General features: G+C 43.0%; 1 protein-coding gene across 4 annotated transcripts in view; it reads left to right on the forward strand.

Moving 5' to 3' along the window:
* kifc3 (kinesin family member C3) overlaps nt 1–20374 on the forward strand; it is a 39880-nt gene that overhangs the window by 2117 nt on the left and 17389 nt on the right. For 2 of the 4 annotated variants that reach the window (XM_078400535.1, XM_078400538.1), the window contains exons 2-9: nt 8042–8332; nt 12120–12235; nt 14023–14187; nt 14855–14995; nt 17049–17240; nt 19155–19328; nt 19552–19699; nt 20000–20130. In XM_078400535.1, coding sequence (XP_078256661.1) covers nt 14089–14187; nt 14855–14995; nt 17049–17240; nt 19155–19328; nt 19552–19699; nt 20000–20130 — 885 coding nt within the window. In that variant the 5' untranslated portion in view covers nt 8042–8332; nt 12120–12235; nt 14023–14088. Of the gene's footprint in view, nt 1–8041; nt 8333–12119; nt 12236–13475; nt 13528–14022; nt 14188–14854; nt 14996–17048; nt 17241–19154; nt 19329–19551; nt 19700–19999; nt 20131–20374 lie in introns of those variants that run through there. The other 2 variants (XM_078400536.1, XM_078400537.1) reach the window with 2 other exon arrangements.

Here is a 20374-nt window from a genome sequence, read left to right on the forward strand (position 1 = left end):
AATCATCTCTGCACACTTTCCAACCCAATGGCACCTTTTCTTTACAAGGTGACCAAAACTGAACACAATGCTCCATGTGTGGGCTTAAAAATTGAACACAATGCTACATGTGTGGACTTGTTTTTTGAGGGGTCCTATTTTCTCTGTAGCTACCCTTTTTCATGTAGTGTACATTAAATCTCTTTGGATTCTCCTTAATCGTATCTGCCAGTGCTTTCTCATGCCTCTTTTTATGTCCACCTGTTTTCCTACTTAAATATGCTCTTCAATCCCTTATACTCCTCCAGGGATGCCCTTGCCTATACCTGACCCAAATCTCCTTTTTCCTGTCCAGAACTTTAATTTCTCTTGCCATCCAGGGTTCCTTACTCCTACCTGCTTTGCTCTTCATCTAACAGGAGCATGCATACCTCAAAGCATCTGACTTTCCGGACGTCAATTTTCCCGAAAACAATCCACTCAAATCAACATTTGTGAGTTCCTAATATCGCCTAAGTTGGCCATGCCCCAATTTAGAACTAACTTGTGGACCAGCCCTGTCCTTATCTGTAACTATTTTAAAGCTCATACAACTGTGGTCATAGATTCGCCCAAGGACACTTCGCTCACTTGCCCGGCCTAGTAGGCCTAGCTCTGTCTTCTGCTTTGAAGAGGCCTCGACAAATTGTCTGAGGAAACTTTCCTGAACACTTTTGACAAATTCCACCCTGTCTAAAGCACTTGGCACCTTGACAGTCTCGGTCTATATTGAGAAAGTTAAAATCCTCTACTATGACAACCCCATTAGTCTTTCAACTGTCTGCAATGTTTTGGTATATTTGTTCTTCTAATTTTTATTGATTATTTAGGACCTATAATACGTCCAACAAAGTGATCATCCCCTTTTTATTTCTCATTTCCATCCATAATATTTTCGCTGGACAAACTATCAGTAAGGTCATCTCAAATTACTACTGTGATGTACTCCTTAATCAATTAAACAACTTCCCTTCCTCTTTTATCCTCGCCTTATCTCACCCGTAGCCTGGAACATTAAGATGATAATTTTATCCCTCCCTTATTGATCAACTACTCATTTGTACTAATCCTACATTGATCCGATTTTTTTATTCTTTTCACATTCTCATAAATTCACCCCAGATTCTGCCACTGACCTACACACCAAGGCAATTTACAGTGGCCAATTAACCCCTCGACCCACAAATTTGTGAATATGGGAAGGAAACTGGAGCAGCAGGGGGAAACCCACATGTCCATGGGGAATATGTGAACACCATGCAGACAGCACTTGAGGTCAGGAAGCAACCAAGGTTTATAGCATGCAAGGCAGTAGCTCTACTAGTTGATCCACATGGTGCACTCGGTCAAAGCCAATGTATCTCATAGAGGATGAATTCAACCCAATGTTGCCATGGCCGCTGGTTGTCCAAATTGCCGGTTCAATCCTCCTCGACTGTTGTTCCTCTCTGCATCTTCACTCTGAGCTTTGTCAGAGTCCTTTTTTCAGGACCTTCAGGTGAGGCTTTCTTTACCCTGTGTGCACATGGCTCATAGGACCACTGATCTCCAAGCACACCAGTGGGTGGGAACATTTCACCTTCTCACCACAGGCCTGAATGGCTCTGACCTTCCCGGAGCCTGTGCAGGGAATGTTCGGATGGTTTGTGGAGTAAATTGGGATTCCTTCACTTTACCTTCCCAAACCACAATAACTGTGGATTGAACTAAGTACCCCATAATGCGCAATATTGTTCCAAGATCAGTAGAGGGAAAGAATCTTGGTAGTTGCAGAAAATGAAATCTCAATTACAGTCAACATTTGTTTATTTGTGAAATCTGATTTCCTCCTGGGTAGATAATCCCATACACACTAAACAACTTGCTTTCTTAATGACATTTGCTAGATATTCCTAAACCTTCGACTTTACTTCTTGCCGACCAGCCATCCTCGTAACAAATGTGATGACCCCATTTCCTCGACCCTTCCTTCAGTGTAATGCTGCAAGGGGTGAGGTGCGCAGAGTGAATGTGCTGCGGGGATGATCCTGGCATCAGCTGGTGCGGCATTCGTGGCTGAGCTGGAGGTGAATGCGGTATCATCTGCAGCAGCGTTGTTGTGGTTGCGTGACTGACAGAGTCTGGGATCAGCCTGGGCAGCAGCAGCCTGCTGCCTGACTGAAGAAATGTGGGGGCAGACATCACAGCTGTATCTGAACGGACTGCGTTGCTGCTGCTTATGAACTGGCTGAGGAGGAACAGGAGCAGACGTTTCTGCTGCGTACCCATGGTCCTAGTTGACAACCTCTGCTGTCAGTTACTAAATCTGCTCCAGACACCCCTTGCTGTGTGTGCTGGCAATTGCTGGCAGCCTGGTGAAGCTTAGTCGCTGTTATAAATCACATGAATTTTATTGTCTGGAAACCAAATGTACAGACAATGAGATTTTCTGATAATAACCCAACCTGCACATTTACCTGTTCTTGCTTCTCCTGTCTTTCTCCTTTTACTTCCCATTAGATCCTTTGAATGTAAAATGGCTGAGAAGCATCTGTTCTTGAATAGAAGTGCCCTGCACACCAGCTGACACGAGTCCAGTGTCAGATTATCTAAATGAGCTAATGATTAAGGCTGCTGGTACATGCAGTGGAAGAGGGAAGCAGAAGATAATGAAGGCATGAATTCTTTGGATACCTGGCTATGATCCCTGAGTTTTGCTTCAGACTGTTGGAAGGTGAAGGGATATTTTCTGCCTCATAGTGTGGAGGTAAGGGAGGCTTCTCTGCAGTTTGGATGCAGACACCCGGTCACTTAAATGTAACCAACGCTAAGTGCAAAGAGCATGCCCATTGTCGTGTTTGTTCTTCCATTGTGCACGTTGTGAAGGTGAGATTCTTTGGAAAATATGTTTTAATTGTAAGGAAGTCCCTTTGTCCTTGTATCAAGTGGCTTCAAGCTTGTGTTCTGAACTTGTTCTCAATCTGGGAATCCAGTTACTCGAAGAGAGTTTATCGAGTTTGTTTTTACAGATTGGATTTCACAGTGGTGGGGTGAAATGACTGTTTTTATTGTTTGGATATTTGGAGCTGAGAATGGATGGGTTAAATTATCAGGGGTGGCGATTAGTGACTGGATTGGCATGGATTAGATGCTTGGTAATGATAGATGTGGTTGGAGTTGTGTGAGGCTGCTCCTCAAGCTACTGAAAAGTGGAACTGCCCTGGAAGTCCCCTGTGTTTATAAAGGGCTTTTGCCAATGTTAATTCACTATACTGTGTTATTAGCAGTTGGGCAGTACAGTTATTGGTTCACCAAGATGAAATATTTACAGGGGGATCATCATGGCTCGGTGACTACTTGCTTGGTTAGTCAGTTATCCCTGGGTTCACCACAGAGACTTTTACTGGTGGTTCACTGAGGCTCAAGACTGCCCACTTGGCTGCCTCAGCAGATAATGATAGCAATGTCTGTTTCCTTTTTATCATTTCCATTGTGCAGCTTGCATGGATGGTGAAAGAGGATGTGGAAAGCACTGCGCTTTGTGACTTATATTGAAGCCTGCCAGAAATTTCATGGAATCATAGAATTATACAGCATGAAACTCATCCACACCAACCAGTAGGCTCCCTTCCATATTAACCCCATTGTCCAACAATTGGTTTTTCAGTTGCTATGCATTTGTTTTGTGTGATTTAATTTAATTTAATCTGAAGTTTCCAGAGAAATATTGGTTCCTGAACTGAGGGGTTCGATCAGCAATGTTGATCAACCTGTTATTGGATGCACCTCTTGCAGCAAAGGCTTTCATTCTAATAGGCTTCCAACTTATTTGCGGTACCTTTGTGTATCATATCTTTGGTACCCAGCTCCCTTTTACCACAATATTTTGTAATCTCACTCCATTTCAGTAATTTTATTTTTCTTGCTTCAAAACTGGATAACCTCACATTTCCTCACAAAATACTAGGTCTGTTAAATTCTTACTCACTCACCCAACCTATCTATATCCCTTTTACAGTTTCCCTCTGCATCCCTCACAATTGCTAACCCACCAAACTTGGCTACAAATCAAATTTGGCTACAGCCAACTTCACCCATTCATCCGTCAATAATATAGATTATGAATCCATCCCGCCACCACAGTTAGCTGATATGGGAGTAATCTCCCTATTTTCACCAAAAACCTGCCCACCACTCCCCATGTAAACAGCACATGCCCCTGGTATCTTTCTCTCCAATTAGAGCCCTGGTGAGACTGTACCTAGAATATTGTGTGTAGGTTTAGTCTCCTTCCTGGCCAGAGAAAGGGTGCAGCAAAGGGTCACTGGATTAACTCCTGAAATGAGATCATGTACTTAGAGGTGAGGTTAAGCAATTGTGTTTAAAACTGGTGGAATGTAAAGGGATTTTGTTAAATCGCATGAAATTCTTTCGGGGTTTGGCGGTGTGGATGTGGAGTTGAGTCTGACAAAGGGGCAGCCATTCACACAGCAATGAGGTGAAACTTCTTCACCCACTCAGATGGTAATGAGCTGTAGAATCCTGTGCACATGAGGGCTGTGTGACCATTGACCTCTGGATATCCTGACTTTCCCTGCTACCACAAACCCGACCTCAAGACTGACACCGACCGGGGTGGTACTTTTATAATGCAGAATTGTGCAACACCTCTTGGGCTTCATGCCTTGCCTGCCCACTGACTGTTGTAGTTGGAAGGACGGTGGGCTATTTTTCCAGTGAGTTTTGGATGCATCACCTAAACATGCTGTTAGACATGTATGGAAGAGGTTAAGGTATTGCACAACAAAACGTTAAGAGATTTGTCAAACGAGGGTGCTGTTGTCTCCTCCATGAGTGATGATCTAATAGCTTTGGGATGATCCGAGTATCGATTTACAGATGCTCGTAGTAGCCGACACATTCACCTGAAAGGCTGTAGCTTCAAGCTGCATGGCAACAATATAAACAGACTGCAGTGGCAAGAAGCCGCTCCTGATCGCTGTTTTCAGTGGAAGAGGTAAATCACTTGGAAATGTGCTTCATTCTAATTCCCCCAAGATATGCAAGGCTTTCTCCTCTGGCTTTAAATTCTAGGCCAGAGGCTCACAGTTCCACAGATTTCCCAGCCTTGCCTTTTTAATCTGCTGAATCCAAACCCTTTCCTTTTCAATGGGATCAAAATCTGCCAAATCATTTCAATTTTGGATTTTCAAACTTTCTGCCCCCTTTTCCCCAACTATTTTTCTTTAACGCTAGAGTTTTGATATGCATTCTTAACAGATTGTATTAGTTAATATTTAAACCTCACTGCATGATTTAGACAATCCTGTTGTTATCTTTTCCTTGGAACCACAACGGTCGACCTTGAGATGTAAGCAGTTTAATCTTATTTTTTAAGGAAAGTTTTGCTTTTGTATTTTATCCATGGGTGACCTCTGCCCTTCTGTGGTTTGGCATGCAGTTCATTGCAATTTGTATTTGTTGCTGCAAACAGAAATGAGTGACATTTATTTGAAAAGGGGATTTGTTTTAGAGCACTGGAGAAGGTCACATTCATGTGAGAACTGCCTGAACATTTCTCCACATAGGTGTTGAAACCTACAGCACAGAGGCACAGTATTTGATCCATTGTCCCCACTTTGGCTAAAATTGAGTTATTGGGCTGATCCTAAATCCTGATTCTCTGGATTGTGAAATTTGAAGCTAATCTTCAAATGCTCATTTTGGTACTTTTAAAAAAATACTTGCATTTCAGCAAGTCTTGGAATAGCTCCACTCTTTGGGTGAACAGCCAGCATTCCTCCAATGTTCTATCAATTGGCCCTACTCTTTGGTGACACACATGTACTAGGTATTGACTTCTCTGTAAAGGGAAACTGCTCCTTTCTGTTCACCCTGCTTCAGCCCCTCATTTGTGCAGGCAGATTAAATCTCCCCTCAATCTCCAAAGAAAATAATCCCAGGTGAGGCACCTCTCAGAACTAATATTCTCCAGCCCTTGAATGTGCTCAATTCTCTGTATTGCCATCGCCTTTAAGTTGGTTGTGACACTTCATGGGTGTGATGGGGTGGGAAGGCTCTGGTGATGAGGATGGCTGGTCAATGGAGTGTTCCATCAATAGGGATCTTTCTCTGCTTTTATTTCCCAGGCAAACCTGGAGATCTGTGTTCCCTTCTCTTGGGAAAGAAGGATACAACTACATAGGTTGAAAAAAAGTCCTGACCCGAAACGTCACTTATCCATGTTCCCCAGGGATGCTGCCTGATCTGTGGAGTTACTCCACCATTTTGTCTCCTTTTTTTTGTAAACCTGCATCTGCAGTTCCTTATTTCAACTCCAGAGCTCACGGCAGCCTGCTGTGCAGTGTGATGAATACAGCATTTTTTTTGTTTCTGCTCTTCTCATGAATATTAGGCATCTGCCTCACCCCACCGCTTGTGTCCAAATTGTCAGATTGCTTGGTCAAGCTTCCATACTGAATGAGCAGATGTTTCCCTAAACATTAAGAAAACTGTAGCCACCGTCTCTGAGCTGATCATTCTTGGGCCACGGAATCCACCCCAAGCCTTAGCATGGAGATGTTTCAGAGCACAAGGTGCAGTGCCACTTTAGTTTAATTTTAGGTAGGCACAAAATGCTGGAGTAACTCAGCGGGTCAGGCAGCATCTCGGGAGAGAAGGAATGGGTGACGTTTCAGGTCAAGACCCTTCTTCAGACTGATGTCAGGGAAGGGGGCGGGACAAAGATAGAATGTAGTCAGAGACAGGAAGACTAGTGGGAGTACTGGCAAGGGGGAGGGGATGGAGAGGGAAAGCAGGGACTATCTGAAGTTAATCATTTTGTTCCTACACATTAGTCTAGTTTTAGTTTACTTTAGAGATACAGTGTGGAAGCAGGCCCAATGACCCACCGAGTCCGTGCCAACTAGCGATCCCCATACACTAACCATATCCTATGCTAGGGACAACTTACAATCTTTACCAAAGCCAAGTAACCTACAAACCTCTACATCTTTGGAATGTGGGAGGAAACTGGAGCACCTGGGGAAAACCCACACAATCACTGGGAGAATGTACAGACATCACCCATAGTCAGGATCGAACCCCGGGTCTCTGGCGCTATAATGCAGCAACTTTGCTGTGCCGCCGCAAACCTCTGGAACGTTCCTGGCTCACACCACCCCTTCTCAGAATCCCTGCCAACGTTTCTCAATAAACTTGACTTTTTAAATACACTCCTGGCTGACCTCCTCCATTCTTCTCACTCCATAAACGTGAGATTATCCAAATCTCTGCTGCTTGTTCACTAACTTCCCCTGTAAATACTGACCTTTATAAGCTCCACACTAATGCCTCGTCTTTTAAAAACGATTGTAGAAATATTTTTATCACTGTTTCGCACCACTACATGCCTCTCATCTCAATCTCTTTGAACCTTTGTATTTTCTGCACTTCTATATTTCTGGCATCTTGATCATTCCAAATGCCTACCTGTCAGTGTATCAGAACTCTCATCTCTGGGACCACCTCAGGGCTGTTCACCTCTATTACTTTCATTTCTCAGGAACCGTCTTAAAAGCATCCACCTTTGACCAAGCTTTAATTATCTGCCATAATCCCTTTGATGGCTTGATGCCAACCTTTTGTTGAAAAACACTCCTCTGAACTGGCTGGGTCATTGCAGTGTTAAAAACACTCTACAAATGAACATTGCTATTGTTAGAATTCCACGTATTGCGTTTGCATTATACCAACGTGATGCAGTTAGACGAGCTCCTAATTAAAAAAAAAGATATATTCTGCTGTTTTATTTTGTTTTAGGCTTTCCTGGGTTGTCCCCATTCATCTGATTCCTCTTCAATCTGTGGTCCCTTGAGTGTTCTTGTAGCTTTAAGGCAATGGCCACTGATTGCAACCGGAGAAAATGTAGGGTACAGGGAGGGAGGGATGTGGAGATGCCTTTAATGGAGTTGGTACAAGATGGAAGGGAACCTTGCAGCAGTGTCTGGTGTCTACTGAACCTCGTCTTTCCTTTCAATTTCAGGGCGCGAGCTGAAGCTCCGGCTGGTGATCGTTTCTTGCCAAAGCAGGAATCAAAGCTCCACCTCATCCCTTCAGGCATCGGGGAAGCAAGGGCATTCATTGGAAAACGAGCATCCGAATGAGTGGAAAAAACTGGTGGAGCTGCATTTTTCAGATGGTTTACTCTATTGGGTGTGTCGAGGAGACTTTACTTTGAGTGAGGGAGAGCGTGCTGTGCAAGTGCTGCATTTGGAGATGCTGGTTGATACATTTGGATTTATCAATGCTTAAAAAGGAACGGAGAGATTGAGAGGTAAAATTCTTGAGGTCTTACCTTATTTGAGGGTGCAGTATGTCTATTTTATGCTCCTTCCTATTTTGTAATCTCCCTACACCTCTCGTGGGTTCAGGGATTTTATATTGAATTGAGCCTTGGATTAGAGTGTGCATGGAAAATACTTTGAGATAGAAATTATGCTCGGCGGTTAGAACTTCCTAGGTCGGTTATTTATTTACATTATCACCTTGTGGCTTTCTATCTCCAGATATGTGGCGAAAGCCATTGTGAATTTACCACAGATTTTTGATTTGTTTTTATTCCCTCCTCGCCGAACCCATGTTTGCACTCGGCAAGGAGATTTAAATGGATGGTAGAATTCACCACTCTGCTTGGGTCCGACCCTAGTTTTGCAGAAATTGCATTTCTCTCGCTATAGACAGAACGAGGTGTGGGAAAGGCGAGTCTCACACTAGTTAAACAATAACTCTCTTTGATACGAGTTGTACCAGTCCGTGAGAGATCTGAGTATCTGAGTATCACTAGTCCATGTAGGAAGATAAGCAGCATAAGAAAAGATTGTTACTTAAATGTCAAATTATACAATTACGAGCTCTTAATTTTTAATCTGTTGCAACGCTTTGAAGGAACAGTCCTGATCGCAAGTCAGTGCTCGGAATAAGGTTATTTTCCCGGATAAGGGTTGTACTATGGTATGACCTGGCCTCACCTTTTATCCATCAAATCATCAGACTCCCACCACAGTTTAGTTTATTGTCATGAGTACAATGAAAAGTGTGATAAGCAGGACCTTTAGATAATTTGGAGAGGTGGTAAGGGGCTGTCGGGTTACTAGGATAGAGTAGCTGGCTTAGACTGGCCAATGGCAAGTCAATCTATAGTTATTGCATTGAGTTCTTTAACATTATAAATCCAAACTTTCAAAATTTGTTAGAGAAAGTAACGTAACAGATTTGTTTCTCAAAATTAAAGCCATGAGATAAAAGGGAGCTTGAAATAAAAACACTCGTGAAGAATGCAGATAACAATGACTAGTTTTTTTTTAATGTATAGGGGGAAAAACTGGTGTCCTCAACTGTCGTTTTGAATCACTTTTCGTTTTGATGCGTTTTGATGCGTATTAATGACCTGGAGCACTGTACTGATTGCTCTCTCAAAGTTTACGATTGATGCAAAACCTGAATGGGGAGGAGATAAGACACAAAATGCTGGAGTAACTCAATGGGTCAGGCAGCATCTCTGGAGAAAAGGAATAGGTGATGTTTTGGGTTGAAACCCTTCTTCAGAAGTTGAGGAGGACAGTCATGGGAGGAGGATGTGCAGTGGGGTGGTGCATGGGTGCTGAAATTTAATGCAGAAGAACTCTAAAGTATTGACAGGCAGAAGAGGGAAATGTTATAATTTTAGAGACTGAAGGGCTGGACCCTGTGGGTATATGTTCACAAATTTTAGATGGTGGTAGGACAGGCGTATAAGTATGTTTTGGGGTTGAATGGGTCACAACATCCTTGGTTTTATTAACAGAAGAATATATACAAAAGTTAGGAAATTATGCCAAATCTTTATTTCACTTGTTAAAGCACAGCTCAAGTGTTAAATCATTCTGGACACCACACATGAAAGCAGAATGTTGATGTTTTGGAAAGGGCTCAGCAGTATTTGACAGGAGAGGGATTTCAGCTGCCTGAATAAACTGGGCTTTCTCTTTTGGAGCAGATTTAATATTTGATTTATGATTTGATGGAAGTGTTCAAAATCATGCATGATTTTGGTAGGGAGAAATTTAAGGACAGAAAGGTCAGGGACATGAGTTTAGAAAACACGAATCAGAAGTAGTGCTGTGGTTTTTAGTATGCAGCAGGTTATGTGACGCAAAGAAAAATAAGGAGAAAGAAGAATGTAGCTAATCACATAGTTCTTTCAGAGATTGATGGTTGACAGCTCTCCTCTTGTTCCTCTCGATTGGAATATTTGGAAACAGCAGAAAGACCGATCGGATTACTGGCCTGACTCCAGTTGCAGGGAGAGGCAGTTCATTATGCTACTCATTTGAATCTGAGGGAACTAGTTGCCTTGTTAGTGATCTGCTAATGGTCCCAGTGTGTGATGCGTGCCACTATACGTTACATGCAACTAGCCATGGCTTTAAGCCTAATGCCTATTCCATTTCTGGTGAATTAAAAGTTCTTGCCACAACTCGCTGTTTACAAGAGATTAACATCCAGCAGCAGGTGATCAGGGCACGGATGGCACAGGCTAAAGCACTGGCAGGTTGAGAACTGTCTGGTTTCAGTTAGGTGACTTTGGGTGACTCAGAGGGTGCTTAAGAAATGAGTTTCCTTCCGTGACTTTGGGGATTGTAATTCCTGTTGCTACATGAATATCAAGTGAGAAACAATGTTACTTCAACCGGCAACACTTCCATCCAATGTGGCTTGATAACTGAAGTGGGTCTGACACAGTTGTCAAATGGCACCTCCAGGTGTATAAAGCAGCCTGTAGCACAGTTATAACTGAACAATGAAGGCCAGGTTGCACTGACAGTTTATGCTTGTCAATTGAGAGCTCCGTGTATGATATGTTCTCCAAGACCTGTCCATGAACCTTTGACAGTAGGTGTATATCTATTGATGTAGTGCACAGGTTGCCCTGTGTGACGTCATTGCTCCTTCCTGCATCACTGATTGCACCTGAACTATGTCAGACCTGACTGCAGGAATGAATTTACGGTCAGTTTAATATTGGCAATTGATATCCAATGGTTGTCATTGCTTTACAGAGAGTAGAACTACATGGTACAAAATGCGGATGCTCATGTGACTTTTGGTGGACCGAAGGTGGCACCACAGGCCAAGCTCCATCCATTTTATCGTGCATTTAAACCCACGTTATGGGGTAGTTGTGTTCCTAGAAATCGATCCGTATCACAGTTTTCCATAACACAAAGCTTTGTCATTTGCGCATGCATAGATAAGCACAAGTTTGAAAAAGTACATATTTTATTTATCTACTTTTCCACATAAATTCCACAACAGAGAATTTATTCTAAAGATCAAATTTTTGTTTAATGATTTGTGAATGCAGTAAAGGCGAATTTCCATTAAGTCAATGACTGTAATGGAAGGATCACCAGTAAATCACATGTCTGATCCCTGTATTGAATATAATTTGGTTTGTTGTGGGATCCTGTTGGAAAGGATGGTTGTTGCTAAAATAAAATTTACTTGCCTCGTACATGCCTCCTAAAAATTGAATCCTGCCCCCCTTCCAGACACCAGTTTCATTTTATGTTAAAATGCCTTCACCTCACAGAATGTCAGTGGCAGAGGATAATTCCGTTATTTGTTTTGTGGAGCAGACCTCCAGTGCAATGTAGTGATTGCATGGGATACTTGTAACCAGTTGTATTCTGTGGAAGGAAAGGTTATGAGTGATGTGTATTCATTAAAATGTGGCGGTAGAAGCAATGCACTTGGTCTCTATTGAACCAGCATCTCTATTAGAAACAGCCAGAGATAGTTGTTACATGTTTATACCTGGATTTGTTCCATTATCAGCACCAGGAAGAGGTTGGTAAATGGAGTAGAGGGAGAGGGTTCAAAATTGATCAGGGCAAGAGTAAAGAAGAACAAAAATTAGCAGGCAAAATTAGCAACATTGAAATAGTGATGGGAATGGATGAGTGAAATAAAATGGAGAGTAGTGCGTAAAATAATTGGAGCATGCAAAGGAGAGCAAAGTCAAATCCAATGGTTAAGATGAAAAACTGTCTTCTTCCTTCCTATCTTTGTGCTTAAAATAGAATAAGACACAGCTGAAAATTGGCAGAAACTCTTCCAGCATTTTGCAGTTCTGCTGAATTACTACTTTATTGCATAGGACCTTCCAAATACATCCTTTTTAGCAAATGAAGATTTGGTAAGATTCTTTACGATTTTCAACCTTCTCTATTCGTCCTCCTCTCAGCAATTGTCTTTATTGATCAGTGTCAAATAAGTTTCTACACTGCTAATTTAACAGCATGCTGAGGGTTCCAGGCTTTTGTGTTCTGCTAACTTCGGTCGCACTTATTCATTCTCAATAAGTAGAAGAGTAATGAATATAGAATGTAGAACAGTACAACACCAGGCCCTTTGGCTCACAATGTCTGTGCCAGGTTAAACTAATCTCATTTACCTCCATATAATCCATATCTCTACGATCACTGCATTTCCATGTACCTTTCTATAAGCTGCTGTGAGGTTTTAGTTTAGATACAGCATGGAAAATGGTCCTTTGGCCCACCGAGTTAATGCCATCAATCGATTACCTGTTTATACTAGTTCCATGTTATCCCACTTTCTCATACACTTCCTACACATTGGGGGCATTTTACAGAGGCCAATTAAATGTGGGAGAGGAAAAAAGAGTTGGGGGTTGTGGAAGCATTTTGAGTGTCAGAAATAATATTGGCCGATTTTTACTATAGATAGAAATAAAGTTTGTGCATTTGTTTAAAGTAGAGCACCATTTTCTAAAATACACCCTTAACTGCCCAGATCACTCTTTCCTGACCTTTGAAGAAACTTTGCATGGTTTAATTTGCATGGGAAATGTTGCAGAGCAACTAACTATGAGAACGGTTGGGAGATGGTGATTGTAATGTAACCAGGTTACACTAGAAAACCTTATTGTTAAAAGTGGGAAGAGCCACGATTGACAAAGTGAGTGGGGCTCTGTCACCATTAAACATTCAACAAGCAGATCAAGAGGCCAGCAATGGGCATGATGGTATGAAGGATGGTATGTTAGATGATCATTTTCCGATGAGGCAAAATATCAAAGGATAAAATTAATCCAATGAAGATTAAAATGCAAATTGATATTTCAAGGGGACTCTTATCATATAAAATTAGGTCAAATGTAAATGTAGTTGAGAGGCATGTGTAAAACAAAAAATAATGAAGTAACATTTTAAATCAGGTTTTCTTTTTTTTTAAAGATGTAAAATAATTTTGTGGGCTTAATTGTGGATTGACAAATTAAACTGAATAATTATTTTGAAGAAACAAAATTGTTTAGTAGGTGAGATGGATGGTTCGGAAGTGGGTTTGGCAGTTGTTCATTATGAAGAGATGTTCACTAAGATGTTTTGATCATATTTGTCCAAACTTGTTCAGAGGAAATTCTTGCAGTGCAAGCTGTTGAAAGACACGGGAGAGAAAAAACAGGTAACTGGGTATCATTTTTGGCGAAGAATTAAATTGATGAGCTTGCAGTACTAGTTTTTCCCACCCAACCTTCCAATGATGTGCAAGTAGGAAACACCCGAGTTTGCTGACAGCACACAATAGATAATTCAGCGCAGCGTGGGAAGTTCTGTAAGAGATGTTAAGAAAATAATACAACATGATTTAATGTGGATTAAGTTTGAGGTAATAGCATGGAAAAAGGGTGTGGATACTCAGAGGGCCCAAGGGCTTTGGATGCACAAATCACTGCAAGTGCAAATGCTGACAACATTTCTGCTTGTTGTCCCACCAATTTTGGTTTATTCTTTTGCGTGTGTGATGGTTTATTTCAATTTATCCATTATTGCTTTGAAGTCACTGTCCGCAGGATTCTCTAACTTAAGGGAGTTCTTGAAAATCCAAGGCCATATTTAGTCTCAACATTTGGACTTGACCGCCTCACTCCAAACAAACCTGCCACCTGTCTCTCTCCAGGTTGGGGGCTTCCAGCTTTTCTAGTCTTTTGGAGGCATCCCATCAAGGCATTCAAAACTCATCAAGATGATCAGCTGTCTGCAGGAGGACAAAGTGAAACTGCAGGAGGAACTGAACACGGCTGAGTCTAAACAGCAGGGCCTGGGCAGCACTCCACCATCTCAGGTAATCTGGCACTGCATGTAAATATTGAAAGGACTTGAATTATTTTATTGGCAAGAGCATCCATGCATGGAAACATGTTTTGTTACTCATCCTTATTTGCCTTTGAATGTTGTTGAGATGCCTCCCTGGACCTTTCAGGGGTTCTGGCGAATGTATCCCAATGATGCTCTTGGGTAGAATCCCTGGAGATAATGGTGGTAGATTTGCTAGACTTGTCTGTTTTATTGTCCCTTCTGTGGCGATAGTAGCACGTGGACTTTCACCTATCCCTTGCACTACGGACAGATCAGCTTTCAGCTTTGGACAGTGTTCCCATTGCACTGTGCTTGTCTCGGTGCCAGGTGATGATGCTGGGAGGTCCTGTGCCTCTGCTCGCTGCATTGAATCCCAGCCACCAGTAGATTTTACTAACTCGCTTGTCTTGCCTCTTGTAAGTAAGAGGTAATGGGTGAAAGGCTGAGATGGGTTGCACGGCTAATTCTTGGGCTCATCTCTGCAGCTTGGGGGAACAGAATTGAAGCAGACTCGCCACTTGCAGGAACGGAAGAAGTTGCTCAAAGTTGAAAAGAATTCCATCCGATTAACCAAGTGGAGACGTGCTTGAATCTTGTGCTGTTCTGATGCTCGTAGTAACTGTCCCTCCTCTGTCCCTGTCTCTGTTCAACAGGGCACCACGGACCTGGAGAAACACTTGGAGATCCTGGTCCTGGAGAATGATCGACTGAAGCAGGAACTGAACAGCAGCCAGCTCCGGTTCCAGCAGCTCCAGGCCTCCGTCCCCACCTGCACCGACTGTGAGCACAGCAAGGTAAGAGATCACTACAGCAGGGCATGTCACATCACACAGCACCTCTCAGCCGTGAAGCATGAGGCCAGTGGTGTAACGGGGAATGTAGCAGCAAGTTTGTATGCACAGAAGACTCAGAACCACACTGATATCGACCTGAAGAATGTCAGCTTTAATATGTTGGTTAAGGGAGAATTCTTGTCCAGGCCGCTGGGAGAGGAAACTCTAGATCCCTCCATTACTTCTGTGAGATGGTTTACGCCGAGCTGAGAGAAGAAGGTGGGACTAGAAGACAACCTTGGAGAGCACAGCACTCCTGTGGTAGTTAGTGCCTGGAATGGTGCTTGAAAACATAACCACTGAACTCAACATGTAGGTGCCATTTAAGCCACAGCTAATTAATTGGGGATCAGGGCAAGTGCTGGCTTTCTCTTTAGATTTAGCTTACAGTGTCTTTCCGGTGCAGAAACTATGTTTGTAGCTGAAGTGTGTAAGTGGAGCTACTGTATGTAACAGGATTATTTGTTGAAATTTATCCTGGGTGCTGGCCTGTCCAGTATTGCTGCTCAGTAAAAGCAAAGAACTGCAGATGCTGGTGACAAAAGAAAACACAAAGTGCTAGAGTAACTCAGCGTGTCAAGCAGCATCTCCGGAGAACATGTATCGGTGATGTTTCGGGTTGGTTTCATTTTCTCCAGAGATGCTACCTGACCCATTGAGTTATTCCAGCCGTTTGTGTTTTCATTGGTGCTCTGTGCTTGTCCTGGAGGTAAGGGAGGTGAGCTGTCTTTGTCCGGCTCTGTGGTTATGATGCAGGGTCTGCCTCGATGCTGTCAGGGATGCGGCGAGGAGGCGGATAAACCTCTCGTGCTCGAGGATCCATTCAGTGTATCAGCACACAGCTCAGCTTCACCACCTTGGAGGAGCAAGTTGGCTTTGTCCTGGGAGGAGGAGGAAGAGGTGGGAGAGTTGTTCAAGAGCTCAGGTTGTGTTGTCAGGGGCACTCCTCCTTGGAAAGGTGTCTGCTCTGATCAGTGCTGGAGATGGGCAGGAGCTGATGAGGGGCATGGCAGGTTGATATTGTTGTGGCTGAATCTCTGCATCAGCTCTACCACCTCTCTCTTCCCCCCCCCCTCCTGCCCCCCCCCCCCCCCCCCCCACTTCCTTTTACCCAAATTCCATTGGTGACCTTGAACTACTGCAAGTCCACAGCCCTCGGAGACAGATAATTCAAGAAATGAAGAACGCATTCGTCTTCACCTCATTCTCAAATGGCTTGCTGCTACTGTAATCCCTGGCCAATATCAGGGACACGCCCTCGTCATCTACTAACAAACCTTCTCAAGTATCTCCTTAAATGAACAAAAGAGACCCTAAACTTACGAGTAAAGGTTTTTTTGTTTTGTAAACTGACTTAATCCAGCCATTTGACGATTAGTTAAATACAACTCCACAAAAGCATAAAGATGTGGGATAGGGGCAGAGAATAGTAAAACATTAATCCAAGACTTGGCACTTGCACCCAGGTAAAATATGACAAATATTCTCCCACGCTTCATCCATTTAATGAGCTGACTCAACTACAAGCTATTGCTTAAGCCCCTATCATTCTGGTTGTTAGCAACTTTTGGGACTATTGGGGAGGTGCGATGTCTGTGGCTGTTGTTTTACACAAGCTCAGAATATGTCCTATTTTTATCAGAAGCTTCGGAATCGAACCGACACCCAGCGGTATGAACATTGACTTCTCCAACTTTAGATAGTTCCTCTGTCCCTCTCTTCCCCTCCCCCTTCCCAATTCTGCCTCTATCTTCCTGTCTCCACCTATATCCTTCCTTTGTCCTGCCCCCCTGACATCAGTCTGAAGAAGGGTCTTGACTCGAAACGTCACCCGTTCCTTCTCCCCTGATATGCTGCCTGACCTGCTGAGTTACTCCAGCATTTTGTGAAATAAATACCTTTGATTTGTACCAGCATCTGCAGTTATTTTCTTACACTACATATCAGAGAGATGATCAGGTTGGCAATTTATCCGTGGTGCTGGTGTTAAATGTGTTCTCATTCCCTGTCACAGGAAAATTCTCATTTACGAGAACAAACGTCCGTCTTGCGGTTGGAGCTGGAGGAAAAGACCAGACTGCTATCTGAGCTGGAACAGCACCTCAAAGATGTCCATCAGGACAAAAGTGAGAGGGAAGAGAGGCTGAATAAACGCATCAGGGACTGTAATCTCGCCCTGGCCAAACACCCCACACCTGGAATGAAGGTAAAAGGATGGCACTTCTGACCAGCACCTCAGTGATGCACAGATACTGGGTGGGGTGGGCTTTACTTCACACGTCTGGATGTAGAATGGTTAAAGTTGTATATTGTAGTTTATAAGAAAATAACAATGTACAGGTATTCCTCGACTCGCATTCACCCTATGTATTCCAATCATGATTTTGTACACCGCGAAGATCACCCTTTGCCTCCTGCACTCCAAGAGATAAAGTCCTAGACTACCCAACCTCTCCCTCTAGCTTAGGCCCTTAAGTTTTGCCAACATCCTCGTAAATCTTTTCTACACTCTTTCCAGCTGGACAACATACTCCCTATAGCACGGTGACCAAAACTGAACCCAATATGCCAAATTCGGCCTTGCTGACGTGTTGTAGAACTGGAACATAACATCCCAACTTCTGTACTCAATAGTCTGACTGATGTAGGCCAATGTACCGAAAGCCGCCTTGACCACCTTATTTTCCTGTGGAGCCACTTTCAGGGAATGATGTCCCTGTCCTCCTAGATCCCTCTGCTGTACAATACTTCCAGGGGCCTGCCATTCACAGTGAAGATCGTGCCCTGGTTTGACTTCCCAAAAATGCACACTTCACACATATCTGCATTAAACTCCATTAACCATTCGTCAGCCCACTTGTCCAGCCATTCAGGATTCTGGTATGTTTCTTCATTATCTACGATGCCACTCATTTTAGTGACATCTGCAAACTTATTGGAGATGGGGGATAGTCAGTATGGTTTTGTGCCTGAGAAAATGCCTCATGAATGTGTTTTTTTTTTAAGAAGTAACTCAGAAGATTGACGAAGGCACAGTGGTAAATGTAGTCTACATGGACTTTAGCAAGGGCTCTGATTCCGCTTGGTAGTCTACTCTGGAAGGTTAGATTGCATGGAATCCAAAGATAGCTCGCCACCTGGATACAGAATTGGTTTCACAGTAGGAAGCAGAGGGTGATATAGAAAGTTGTTTTGAAGACTGGAGGCCTATTACAAGTAGTGTGCCTAAAGGGGTCAGTGCTGGGCCCTTTGCTGTTTGTTGATTATATCAACGATTTGATGAGAATGTACAAGGCATGATTAGCAAGTTTGCAAATGACACGAAAGTGGGTGGCATCGTAGAGAGTGAAGATTGTTATCAAACATTGCAGCAGGATCTTGATTGGTTGGGTGGGGGGGGCTAAGGAATGGTTAATGGAGTTTAATGCAGAGTAATGGTATGCCTCAGGGAATGGTGTTGAGCCCATTGCTGTTTGTCCTCTTTATCAATGATTTAGATGAAAATGTACAAAGCATACTTAGTAAGTTTGCAGTTCACACTGAAGATGGTTATCAAGAATTAGGCCCGGGCCTTGATTTGCTGGGCAAGTGGTCAAGGAATGACTAATAGGATTTAATTCAGATAAGTGTGAGGTGTTTACGATCAGGTCTCTTCTACTGAGGTATTTTCTCAGGCACAAAACCCATCCCCAATTTCATTTGTATAACCTTTTGAAAGTGGTTGTTGGGTAATTGTAGTGTTGAGCAATTTGATCTGTGTAAACAAGCTAAGCTCTGAGTAAATCAAGGATATATTTCTCTAAGAAAATACATCTTCCATAATTTTGCTCTTCTCTACCAAATCATTAATCCCAAAAATTTTCTCTTTCTGCCAAGTAAGAAGGGTTGTTGGATTATGCTATTTTAAATTTCTTAGTTTCAATGGCATGTGAGTTTATTTGTGGCTTGCACCTCTATGCAGTCATCCAGACCTTAGTATTTCTTTGTTCTCTTGGCATTGATGTATGGATTTGGGTTGGGTTGGGTGGGCAGGGCAGGGAGACATCATTGTTTTGGAATTGCTCCTGATTATGGGTTTAATGAATGCATTTAATTGACCTTGTTGTTAAACCATGCATAGTTCATAAGCAAGAAAATGGAAGTTGAGTCTTTGAGGATGAAGCAGGATTTAGAAGAAGCCCAGTCCAGGAATCATTATCTTCAGGAGCAGATTGGTATCCAGAGGCAACTGCTGACAGAGCAGGAACAACAGCTTCAGGGCTCTTGGCGTACATCAGCCCAGCTTCAAGCTCAGGCAAGTCCGAGATTCTCTTCTCTCTGATGTTAATAACATTGCAGGAGTCATTAATACTTAGAGCCAAACAATGTGCAATACTACATTGTTAACATTTACTATCTTAGTAAGATTAACATGGTTACATTATATCTATTAACTTGGGAACCACTTGTGATTTATATTGTTTGAGATGTTCCAGGCCAACTCAGACAACAATAACACTTGCTCCATAAAACTGTAGATCATGATGTACGAGGCGGAGCTCGAGCAAGCACGAGGGGAGATGCTCGCAGCTCTTCAGGCAATGGAAGATGAGAAGAACCAGACCATTGAAGAGGTCTTCCAGCATGCCCGCTCTGAAATGAAGACCGTACACGATAACCTGAATGGTAGGTGATGTGGAAGAAGCAATGAATGTCCTTGGACTAAGGAACTTGCATTTTAAAGGGATCTTTGTGCAATGAGCAGATGGTAATGAATATAATGTGCTTTAACCTGACATTTGCTGCCGTGACAATTTGGGGTAAACTGCATGGAACTGCGTGTGATTGAACATGAAGAGTGTGGACGCAGCACGATGGAGAAGCAGAGTCGACGACTATTGAGGACAGTCTGACATGCAGCACTTCTAAGCTCTGGGAAGCCAAGGACCTTACCACCGTGCTGACCTTTAAATCCTCGCCCTGCAGGTGTTCGAATGAATCTCCTCTCCATCCAACCAGCCCTAAAGACACTTACGATTGATTACAACTGCCTGAAGAATCACGTCCGGGATTTCCCGTATCTTCTACAAGATGCTGTCAGCCAGACAAAGAAGGAGGTGAGTGGAAAAATATTGTTACGGAGTATGGGGTACAACTAGAGCCCCACGGTGCAAGGACACAGGAAGCTGAGTCAACACTCTGTGCTCATGACCATCTTTATGATGTGCCTGCAGCGGTTTAGTGGGTCCAGTATAGTTCAGGCAGAAGAGTGGTCTTGACGCATTTCTTGTACTGAATGGCTGCCACGCTCCTTACGACAGTGAACTTGTTGAATGTCTCTTGCAAGTTTGGGATACCCTC

This window comes from Rhinoraja longicauda, chromosome 6 (assembly GCF_053455715.1).
Source record: "Rhinoraja longicauda isolate Sanriku21f chromosome 6, sRhiLon1.1, whole genome shotgun sequence".
Taxonomy (NCBI): domain Eukaryota; kingdom Metazoa; phylum Chordata; class Chondrichthyes; order Rajiformes; family Arhynchobatidae; genus Rhinoraja; species Rhinoraja longicauda.